Source organism: Belonocnema kinseyi, chromosome 6 (assembly GCF_010883055.1).
Source record: "Belonocnema kinseyi isolate 2016_QV_RU_SX_M_011 chromosome 6, B_treatae_v1, whole genome shotgun sequence".
NCBI classification, from domain to species: domain Eukaryota; kingdom Metazoa; phylum Arthropoda; class Insecta; order Hymenoptera; family Cynipidae; genus Belonocnema; species Belonocnema kinseyi.
This window is the reverse complement of record NC_046662.1, coordinates 46,081,354-46,094,025: the sequence shown is the minus strand read 5'-3', so window position 1 is coordinate 46,094,025 and position 12,672 is coordinate 46,081,354. Positions and strand designations below refer to the sequence as shown.

At 20.9% G+C, this 12,672-nt stretch overlaps 1 protein-coding gene across 1 annotated transcript in view; it reads left to right on the top strand.

Moving 5' to 3' along the window:
• Nucleotides 1–8,791, top strand: part of LOC117174927 (peptidyl-alpha-hydroxyglycine alpha-amidating lyase 2-like) — a 61,750-nt gene extending 52,959 nt beyond the window's left edge. Inside the window, exons 5-6 of the mRNA XM_033364383.1 lie at nt 1,855–2,086; nt 7,613–8,791. Coding sequence (XP_033220274.1) covers nt 1,855–2,066 — 212 coding nt within the window. The 3' untranslated portion in view covers nt 2,067–2,086; nt 7,613–8,791. The remainder of the gene's footprint in view (nt 1–1,854; nt 2,087–7,612) is intronic.
• Nucleotides 8,792–12,672: the final 3,881 nt, after the last annotated feature.

The window sequence follows — 12,672 nt, the reverse complement described above, 5'->3', positions numbered from 1 at the left end:
AAATTATTTTTTTTTTACTGAAAATTTAACCAGATTCAACTTATATTTTTGGCTGAAAATTCATCTTTTTAGGTTAAAATTCAATTATTTGGTTCAAAATTCTGCCTTTTTAGGGTAAATTAATTTTATCGGTTGAAAATTCTTCTTTTTTGGCTTAAAAAATTCAACAATTTGTTTAACAAATTTTCTCTCTCTTGACTGAAAAATGTTCCTCAGTTAAAAAATCGTATTTTTTGATTGAACTATAATTGAGAATTAATTTTTTTCAATTAAGATCGAACTATTTGCTTTAAGTTTAAACTTTTCTGTTCGAAAATTTTTTTTGTCCAAGATTGTCATTTTAATTAAAAATTCATAGCTTTGGTGCAAATTTGAACTATTTTGTTAAAAATTCTTGTTTTTTTTTTTTGTTTCAAATTAATTTTTTTACTGAAAAGTTAACTAGATTTAGCTTATATTTTTGACTGAAAATTTATCTTTTTAGTTTAAAATTAAAAATCATCTCTTCGGTGCAAAATTGATTTTGTTGCAAATTCTTCTTTTTTCTTGTTGAAATTTTTTTTTTTTTACTAAGAATTTAACCAGATTCAACTGATATTTTTGGCTGAAAATTAATCTGTCTAGATTAAAATTCCATCATTTGGTTCAAAATTCTGTCTTTTGAGGGTAAATTAATCTTCTCGGTTGAAAATCTTTTTTTTTTGCTTCGAAAAATCAACAGTTTGGGTTGACAAATTTTCTCTCTTTCGACTGAAAAATGTTCCTCAGTTACAAAGTCGTATTTTTTGGTTGAACTATAATTGATAATAAATTTTTTTTTAAATTGAAATCAAACTTTTTGTTTCAAATTTATACTTTTTTGTTAAAAATAATTTTTTGTTAAAGATTCGTAATTTTATTTAAAAAATCATCTCTTCGGTCCAAAATTGATTTTGTTGCAAATTCTTCTTTTTTCTTGTTGAAAATTGTTTTTTTTTACTGACAATTTATCCAGATTGAACTGATATTTTTGTTTGAAAATTCGTCTTTTTAGCTTCAACTTCAATTATTTGGTTCAAAATTCGGCCTTTTGAGGGCAAATTAATTTTCTCAGTTGAATTTTTTTTTTAATTCAACAGTTCGATTACAAAAATTTTTCTTTTTTGACTGAAAAATCTTCCTTAGTTACAAATTCGTATTTTTTGGTTGAACTGTGATTGAGAATTAATTTTTAAGTTAAAATCAAACTATTTTCTTTATGTTTAGAATTTTCCATTAAAAATAATTTTTTGTTGTGCAAGATTTGTCATTTTAATTAGAAATTCATATTTTTGGTCGAAAATTGAAGTCTTTCTCATTTGAAAATTCGTATTTTTTGCTCTGGAAATATCAACTATTACATTTTTCGATGAAAAATAATTTATTTTCCTCGGTCGAAAACTTAACTATTTTGTTGAAAATTAATTTTTTGTTGTTTAAAATGTATATTTTTCAGTTGAAAATTCATTAATTTTTTTTTAATTTAACGATTCCGGTTTAGATTCATCATGTTAATTAAAAATTCATCACTTTGGGTGAAAATGTAATTATTTTGTTAATTTTTTGTATTCTTGATTAATAATTAATTATTTTAACTGCAAAATGAACTATTCCATTTTTCGTTAAAAATTTATCTTTTTTGTTTCCATGTTCCTTCCATTTGACATTTTTATTTTCCGTCCGTAGAATAAAAAATGAATAGAATTTTCATTATCATTTTTCGTTTTATGATTTAATTTATTCCTTCCTTTACAATATTCTTTTTCTGTAATTTTTTTCCATGATTTTAATTTTAAAAAATTTTTAATATATAAAAATGTTGTATATTTTCTGCAGGATGTTTATTAACGTCTCGCAGAAGAATGGAGTGGGATTCAGAAAAGAAACAAAATCTTAAACTATCTAGCTTACTGGAAAATAAGACAGGAAGAAAATTTAAATTTTTTGACAAGAGGCCAAATAAAAGAGATTTTAGCAAATTGAACACGGAACCGGAAACTTCAGAAGATGAACAACATCCAGAGAATAGTTTAACTAAAATTATTTAATGGCGATAAATTTAAATTAGGTATAAACTCTAATTCCACAGGACCATCAGAATTTAAGTTTATATCAAATAGGGTGCTTCATAAAATTCTTTTTTAAAATAATTTTCTAAAAAATTTAATCGGAAATTTACTTCTTTTAGTGAGAAATATTATTATTATTAAAGGATATTAAAAAAATTAGGAGATCAAGTTCATCTATAACAATTTTTTTAGTTATGAAACTTCGGAAATACCTTACAGAAACCAATTTCTATTTTTTTTTTTAAATTAAGCTTTTGAAAATTTTTTTTTTTTTAATTTGAAAAATCGATGAATTCTTGTTAAAGGAAAGTAATTGTTAATGCAAATGTTCCTGGGATTCATGAGAAAGTTTTAAATTGTTTTTTTTGAGGATTTCAGATATTTAAATTATAAAATGAAAATTTCAACGAAAACTTCATTTTAAATCAAAATAATTTTATTTGAAATCAGGACAGTTGATTTCAATTAAAAAAGGCAGTTTTCAACACAAATGGAAATTTTTAGTCAAGAAAAAAAATCCGTTTTGGTAGAAAGGTCGTCTGTTTTACTTGAATTTAATTGATTTTTATTCAAAATTAAATATTAATATTATTCATATTATATAAAATAAAATATTAATATAATTTAATATTAATTATTAAATTAACTAAACTAAAAAAGTCATTCTTTTTTGAGATTCTAAATTTTTATTTTTATATAAATATAATTTTACTATGATACTTCCTGAAATTTTACGAAATCTTTTTTAATGTTAAATTATTATTTTATATAATCATTAAAAATCACTTCTTTTAAATAAAAAATTATTATATGTGAAAAAAATTTATTTCGAAACCATTTGAAATTCTTAAAAAGCGTCTACATTTTTTGTTTAAAGTCTGAAAGTTTACGCTTTTAATTTTTTTTTAATCGTTTGAAGTTTTTAATGATTTTTGAATCTCTTAAAAGCTTTTAAAGTAAAAATTAATCTTAAAATCTGTAAAAATGCTTAAAAAGCTGCAAAATTGTATTTCGAAATCCTCAAAAATCTACATAGAGATTTAAATTTATTGAAATATTTTCTAATATTAAATTATTTGAATTTTTCCTCAAATTTTTTTATAATTTAAAAAAATAAAATTACCTTACAATCTTCTGCATGCTTCTTTGACAATGTTGAAAATCTGTTGAAATGTTAAACTTTGTTAAAAATAATATCATTAAATTAATTTTTCAAAACAAAATATTATTTTATATTTCCCCAGAAATCTTTAAAAAATTGTTTTCTTGTAACCTTTTAAAATTCTTAAAAAACGTCTGAATTTTTTGTTCTTGATCTTTAAAAAGTTAGGTTTCCAAAAAACCTTTAAACATTTGAAAATCCTCAAAAAGCTGCAATATTATATCCCGAAACCCTAAAAAATCTACATATTGATTATAATTTTTTGAAAGCTCTGATATTAAATAATTTTTAAAATGTTTTAAAAACTTTTAAAGACCTTTTTAAATGATACGAATTTAAAAAAAATTTTAATCATTTTTCAAAAATGAAAAAATTACATTTAAATATTTCAGATTCTTTTTTGACGATTTTGAAAATCTTTTCAAATGTTAAATTAAAAAAAAACAAATCTTTCAAATCTAATTTTTAAAATACCACATTATTTTACATTTTCCCTGAAATATTTAAAAAATACTTTTCTCTTGAAACCCTTAAAATTTTATTAAAAGAGTCTGAATTTTGTATTCTAAAAATCTTAAAAAATTAGGTTTTTAATTTTTTGAAATAGTTTTAAATTTCAAATGATTTTTTAATCTGTTCAAAATATCTGAATATTTCTTAATCTTGCTCAAATTTTTTGAACAATTTTCTAATTTAAAATCTGCGTTCTTTTTCGAAGTATTAAGAAATTATTAGAATTGTTTTCGTATATTTTAAAATAATTGCTTAAAATTAATTTGTCAAGAAAAAATCATTAAAAATTTTCTTGGAAAATCTTTCAAAATTCTTAAAAAGCTGCAATATTATATTTCCAAATCTTCAAAAATCTACATGTTGATTATAATTTTTCAAAATCGTCTCTAATATTAAATAATGTTTGAAATGTTTGAAAAACTTTCAAACACCTGCTTAAATGATTCGAATTTTTCCTAAAATTTTTGAAAAATGATTTATAAGTAAATAATTAAATTTAAATATTTCAGATCCTTTTTTGACAATTTTCAAAACCTTTTCAAATGTTAAATTAAAAAAAAATCCTTTAACAGTATTTTTAAAATACCAAATTATTTTATATTTTTCCTGGAAAATTAAAAAAATTAGTTCTCATTAAATCTTCCAAAAAATTTTAAAAAACGTCTGAATTTTTTGTTCGAAATTTTTTCAGAAATCATTTGTAATTTTTAAAATAATATAAAAACTTGAAATAAATAAAAAATTTTCAAATCACTTTTAAAATTAATTTTTAAAAATTATATGAAAATTTATTTATTTACTTCAAAGCGTTACAAATAATTAAAAAGCTTCTTTTTTTCGAAATTTTTAGACAATTATGAATTAATAGTTAAAAAGTGTAAAAACTTCGAAAAATATGTTAGGTCCAAAATTTTTTTTCTTTTATTATTAAATATAAATATAATTTAAAAATATATTTTAGAAATATTAATTAAATATAAATATTAAAAAATTTTATTAATATAAATATATAATATTCTCAAACAACTTTAATGGTGTAAGATCCACATACATTTTTTTTGACAACGATATTGTACAATATCGAATAGTTAAAATTGTGGAAATTCTAATTTTCTTAAAAAATTACAATTTTCGATTTCAAAACATCCATAGTAAGCCTCTAAAATTTTTTTGAAACCCCTGAAAAAGATAGGCAAACATTTTTTTTTTAATTTTTCAAAATTAAAACAAAAATTAAATCTTTTTAAAAAGAAATGTAGAAGTTTTCAAATATTTCAAAAATATCTTTATATTTTGAAAGATTACAAAAAATTTGAGAAAAATGTAAATTTTCAAAGATTTCGAAATAAAATTGGTGAGCTTTTTGAAAGAATTTAAAATGTTTTGAGAGAAAAAATTTTTTAATTCTTGGGAATATTAAAAATAATCCTTTGTTTAGAAACTTTAATTTCAAGAATTCTAAAATATTTTAAAACGTTGAAAAATTTCTCCCAAAATTGTGAAAAACGAATCCAGAAGATTTTAAGACAATTTTCGAAACAATTCCGATAGGTCTAAAAGATATTTAGGAATGTTAAGAGTTTTTAAAAGATTATATGTATTTTTTGAAACGTTGAAAGATTTTCGAAAATTTATAAAATTTTTAGTAAATTTTTTCCAAACGTCAAAAAGGGCCAAAGTGATACAAATTTATCTTTAAATTGAGTAAAATCCTTCAAAAATATTTTTGAATTTTCCCGAGATGCTGAACAATATTTTGTTTTGAATATTTATCTCTTTTGTCAGAATTTTCATTTTTTTTAAATATTAAAATGACAACTTTTTGATTTGAAATTAACATTTTTTTCTTAGTTTTGATATTCAGCTACTTCGTTAAAAGTCAAGATAATTTGTTAAGAATTGACTTTTTTGGTTTAAAATTTATTATTTTAGTTAAAAATTAATTTCATTATTTGAAAATGAACTATTTTTTTTAAATCCGTCTTTTTGGTATAAAATAATTCTTCTGGGTTAAAAATTTATCTTTGTGCCTGAAGATTCCACTATTTTCTTGAAAATTCGTTTTTCTTTTAAGGAATTTAACTATTTTCGATTAAAAAAATGTTTATTACAATATCAACTATTACGTTTTCTGTTATATAATATAATTATTATATTTTAACAGATTATAATATCAAACCTTGAAATTAAGAAATATTTTTTTATTTCTTTTAAAATTAATGTTTCCAAACTTTATGAAAATTTATTTATTCACTTCAAAGGGTTCTAGATTATTAAAAATCTTCTTTTTTTAAATTTCTAGTTAATTATGGAATAATAGTTTAAAAACGTTTTTTTTTAATATATTAGTCATTAGGTCCAAAATTCTTTTTTTCGTTTATAAAATATAAATATATCTTATTAATATAAATTAAATATAATATTTTTTATTAATATAAATATGTAATATTTCTAAACTTTCCTTTTACGAGATTTTATTTATTTTTAGAAGAAACTATTTTTAATTTTAGGACATGTATTTTTAACTTTTCTTTAATAGTTCAAATTTTTGTAAGTCAAGTAATATTTCTCGAAAATTTGATAATTAAAAAACAAATTAAGAGTTGAATTTGACGTCTTCATTTCAACTTTATCATAAAATCTCAACTTTCAAGGTGCTTAGATCCACCTAAAATTTTTTTTCTCATAAGGAACAAAATATGAGGGTCACATGGAATCCTCATAAAAAATTTTCTGTACTGTACAATATAGAATAGTTAAAGTTGTAGAAATTCAAATTTAATAATTTAAAAAATCATAATTTTCGTTTTAAAAACCTCCATAGTAAACCTCTTAATATTTTTTTTTTTAATTTGGCAAAGTAGGATAAAAACATTTTATGAGGCACCCTAATATCCAATTTTCTAAGTTATTCCCAGTCAATTCAAAATCATCTAGTAAAGATCATTTCTTACATATCTTACATACCATAATATCAAATTGGGCCACGTCTGACTGACAATTTTATTATAAAATAGGCATTTAAAATTAATTAAAGAAAGTATGTATGTTAATTTGACATTGAAAAAATGGTTAAAAAGAAATATAAGAAAAAATTGCATTGATTGTAATTTTCAACTTGAAAAAAAATCATGAATTGCTTTTATGTGATAATATCAGAATACTATATAGACTATAAATGGTTGCCTAAAAATGATTTTAATAGTTGTTAAAATAATTTATGCAAAGAACTAAGCACAAAACTCAACATTCTTAAAAAGTAAAAATTAAATAAAAGATATAAAAAGGCAGAAATAGCAAACATTTTAAGAAATTTAAAATAATTTAAATTTAAAATTTAAATAATTAAATAATCAAAAAGTTGATTGTTTTCTAGACATAAAGTTTCATCTTTTTATGAAATTTCTACAAAGTTTTAGAAAATCTATCTCTAACAATGTCATGTTGAAAATAGAATTTATATTAACAAAGAATCTTATGCGAGATGTTAGTGAAAAGATAATATATATATATATAAGTGTATTTTTATTATCGAAACACTATATGTCTAAAAATATTCTAATTTAAGAAAAATATGTATAAGTTTCTGGATAAAAAATTTCGAAGTCTCCGAAAATTAAATCTCAAATCAAATTCATATAAATGTGCTATTATCAGTGTGTAAGAAAAAAGATAAGATACGCTGGAAAATAAATAAGTGCTTTAATTAATCTTCTGGTGATTGATTCAAATTCAATAAGTTATTTAAGTTATAAACTAAGAAAATTTTGTTATTTCAATAATAATGAAATTAATAAATTCATGTTTTTTCATTAGTGGAAAATTAATTAAACCAGTGATATTTTTTCAGTGCATGTATAAAAATGGAAAGTATTACGCATCAATTCAGTATTAATAATTAGAAATGAGCTTGACACACGAGTGCAATAAAATAGTGAAGAAAAGCAGAAAAAAAAGAGAAATGAAAATATGTATGGTGTAATGGATGTCTAAGTGAAAAAGGAATTGTTACAGTTTATATAATATAATTAATATCTCCTAGTAGATTGTCAAAAATAAGTAATTTCCTACTTTATTTTTTATGTTAAGTTCTGTTTTTCCAAAATGGAAAAATTTTCACTTTGCCTCACATCAGAATTAATAGAATTTCTTTTCTTATTATTATATTAGTAGTATACCTTTATTTCTAAGGATAATCCAAATTCCTACTTTGCCGACTGAGGGTAATAAACATTATCTACTGTTGGTAAATCCCCAGTCACTGGTTTACTATCCAGCTCGAAACAGAACCCGCCAAGGTATACTACTAAAATAGAGTTAAGTATTTTTTATGTAAAATTTAACTTATATGATTCGCCCGAATTATCTGAAACGTACAAATATAGCTTTAAGGTAAAATTATTTATTTCTGACTGATTTATGGTTTAACTTAGATTTTAAAACAGAAATCTTTATTTTTTTAAGTTTCTGGAAGCTGAGAATATTTTTGAAATTTTAAATATTGATGGAGAAATAAATAATTTGTTAGATTAAGAGAATATTTTATTTATGAACACTGTGCCGTTCTGATTTACTGGATTTTCCGCTCTTATTAGATAATATTATTCGAATAAAAAACATGATGAAAAGATGTTGTCCAGTGAGGATAAAATACGTTTTTTAATATTACAAATTTTATTTAAAAAGGAAAAAATCTTCTTCTTTCGATATCTCCAGTAGCTTAGTGGAGAGATAAAACGACCGGCAATCGAAAGACCTGTGGTTCGATTCCCAGTGGAGCGAAAAAGATTTTTTTCAGAGAAAACTTAATTTAAGAAAATTTTGCTTATTGTTTCGAGCAGAATTTTATGTTTAAGTGTTTAATCAAAATAATAAATCTGAACAGTAATTTAGTGTTGCCATATCCCTATTGAGAGTTGAGTGAATGAATGTACTGACTTGGAAGATTTTAGTGTAATTAAATGTATTTCAAAATAACAAAATATATAAAACCTGTATATTTTGAATAAAATTGTTTGTATTACTGTGACATCATTCTCTCTCCATACAAAAATTTTATTTGCGCTACTTTTTTTAATTTTATAATTTGGACGTTTTTGAAAAAGATTAATTCTATTTTTTATGGAATATTTGATGAAAAAAAATATTTTTTAATTTTAAAAGATTAAAATTTTGTTAACCAAATATAAATTTCTGAAGATTTTCAAATAGAATTTTAAAACTTTTTAGGGGTTTTGAAAAATTTTGAGATAATACATTTTTTCTTAAGATTATAGGGAAAATTTAAATTGATGTTTGTGTTTGAAAAAATTATCTAACAAATTACTTAAAAACATTTTTAAAAGTTTCAACTCATATGTGAAATTTTTGGAAAAGAATGTGGAAATTAATGCACAAATTTAAGAAAAAATTTAATTTGTTAAGATTTCAAACTAAAAACTTTGAAACTGTTTAGGAATTTTGAAAGGCTTCAAGAAAAAAAAAAGTTTTCTTAATATTTTTAGGAAAATGTTTAATTATTTTTTATTTCACAAAATTGTTTAAAAAGTATATTTAAAAAATGGCAAAACATTCCAAAAGATTTTAAAAATTGTAGAAAAAGAAAATGGAAGATTTTATATCCATTTTTAAAATTTTTAAAATTTAGAAACTTTTAAATATTTTTTAAATAACTTAACATTTGTGAAAGATTACAAAAAATTTGAAAGAAAATTTACATTTTCAAAGATTTCGAAATAAAATTTGCAATCTTTTTGACAAAATTTAAAAGGTTTTGAGGGGAAAAAATTCTTGGGAATATTCAAAGTGATATTCTATTTTAAAAATTTAATTTTAATGATTATAAAATATTTGAAAACGTTGAAAAATGCTCCCAAAATGGTGAAAAACGATTCCAGAAGATTTTAAGATAATTTTATAAACAATTCCGGTAATTTTAAAAGACATTTAGGAATTTAAAAAGTTTTTAAAAGATTAAAAATATTTTAAAACGTTTAAAGATTTTCGTAAATTTATAAAATGTTAAAAAAATTTTTCCAAAAGTCAAAAATTCTGTCTCCATTTAAAATTTTACTAACGCTACCTTATTTAATTTTATAATTTAGTCTTTATTTAAAACCATGAATCCTATATTTTATGGAAAAATCTGGAAAATTATTTTAATTTCTTCGAAATTTCTAAATTATTAAACCATTATTTTAAATATTGTTTGACACTAGCGTTTTTTAAACTAAAAATTTTAATAATGAAAAAATAGGTGAAACGAAATAATAATGAAAAAATATTTTTTAATTTTAAAAGATTAAATTTTTTTACCTAAGTATAGATTTTTGAAGTTTTTAAAATAAAATTAGAAACATTTTGTAAGATTTTGAAAAGTTTTAAGATAATTAATTTTTTATGAAGATTATAGGGAAAATTTAAATGGATTTTTGCGTTTGAAGAATTAATTTAAAATATTTTTGTACGTTTCTACTGATTTCCACAAATTTCCGAAAAGCGTGTAGAAGGTTTTTAAGCCAAATTTTTCCTTTTTTCCAAGATAATGAAATCTAAAAGATATATAATAAGTCTAAGAGATATTTAAAGGTTTTGAAAAGATACGAAAATAATTTTAAACTGAAGACGATTTCAACATGAAAAAAATATCATTTTTGAAGATTTTAAACCTAAAACTTAGAAACTTTTTAGGAATTTTAAAAGATTTCAAGAAAAAAAAAGAAATTTTCTTAAGATTTGTAGAAAAATATTTAATTGTTTTTAATTTACAAATTTAAAAAATATATATTTTAAAATATTTAGAAACATTTCGAAAGATTTTTAAAATTGAAGAAAAAGAATCTGTAAGATTTTAGGTCAATTTTTTCATTTTTTTTTATTTTTCAAAAATTTTAAAAGATATGTGGAACTTTTAAAAATCTTTTAAAAATAACTTAACGTTTAAAAAGATTAGAAAGAACCTCAAACAAAATGTTGATTTTTAAAGACTTAGAAATTAAATTTGCAAGCTTTTTGAAAGAATTTGATAGGTTTTAAGAGAAAAAACTCTTCAAATTCTTGGGAATATTCAAAGTGCTCCATTGTTCTGAAAATATAATTTCAAGAATTCTAAAATATTTTTAAAACTTTGATAAATGCTCTCAAAATTGTGAAAAAAGACTTTAGAATATTTTAAGATAATTTTAGAAACAATTCTAGTAAGTTTAAAAGATATTTAGGAATTTTAGTAGTTTTGTAAACAATAGAAATATACGAATTTATCTTGACATTAAGTAAAATACTTAAAAAATATTTCTGGATTTTCTCGCGTTACCTAGAAAAATTATATTTATTTAATTTGAAAGAAAATATACAGAAAACTTGAAGAATAGTTATTCGAAATTTCTATTTTGTGTTAAATATTTATTTTTCTTGGCTAAAAAATGATTATTCAGAATTCATCTCTTTCGGCAGAAATATCATTTTCTTTTTAAAATGCCAACTTTTTAATTTAAAATTAAGATTTTTTTTTAGTTTCGATATAATAAATTATGTTCTACAGTGAAAATTAATATTTTTTGTTAGATATTCAACTACTTTGTTAAAAGTTAAAATAATTGCTTAAGAATTCACTCGTTTTGTTGAAAATGTATAATTTCAGTTAAAAATAAATTTATTTGTTTGACAATGAACTATTAGGTTTTAAAAATTCCTCTTTTTGGTAGAAAATTTGAAAATTTATGTTTTTGTTTGAAGATTCTACTATTTTATTAAAAATTCGTATTTTGATACAAATTCAACTATTTTCGATTAAAAAACTAAAATCTTTATTTATCAGAATAGAAACTATTACATTTTTTATAGAGAATTAATATTTTTTGGACGAAAATTGAACAAGATGTTTAAAAAGTTTTTTTTTTGGATTAAGATTCCCAGTTGGAAAATTCTTTTTTTTTGTTTGATCGAAAATTAATTGTCATGGTAGAAAAATAATCAACGTGGTTACAAATGTATATTTGATGTTGAAAAAGCTTATCAGTTTTGCAGAAAATGTGTCTCTTGGGAAATATTTAATATTTTCTGGTTTAAATTACAACTGGTTAAACATTAATCTTTTCTGACTGATGATTCGACTAGTTTGTTAAAAATTTATATTTTTGGGATAAATTTCACCGTTTTTGATTAAAAGCAAAATTCTTTTTGAATTTAAATATCAACCACTAAATTTTTCGTCGAGAATTTATTTGCTTTTGTTAAAAAATTTAACTGTTAGGCTGAAGATTGATTTTTTTGTTGAGATTTTGATTTCATATATCTGAAAGTTTTCAAAAATCTTTTTGAAAATTATATATTTTTATAATCTTAAAAAGAATAAAGAAATAAACGTAAAAAAATTAATATATAATTAATAATAATATCAGTTGTGTAACATGTGTTATGGCATGCCTATAAATTAATCTGACAGATTCAATCTAGTACGATGGCTCCCATCCAAGTATAGATGAGTCAAAACGCTGCTTAACTTCGTGATCGAACAAGAAGCCATAAACAATTTCATCCGTCCAAGCTGACACAGACGTTTTTAAATAAAATATTTTCTAATTTTTGATTCTTCGAAATTAATTGAAAATAATTTAAATTCAAAAGATTTTAAGTTAAGCTCATTAAATTTTGAACTTTATTATTTAAAATTAAATTTTTTAAATATATAAATTCATCTGATTTGAACTACTGTTGCATGTTTACATTTTTAATCAAACAATTTTAAGAGATGATTATACAAATTTTCGATTTTAAACATTACAAAAAAAGCGCGCGTCCACTTCTCTGAATGTTCATATCCAAAGATTAAAATTGTATTATTTAAAAAAATTTATAGTTATTAGGTAATATTTTTTTAAATAGTCATTAATAATTAATAATTTCGAATTG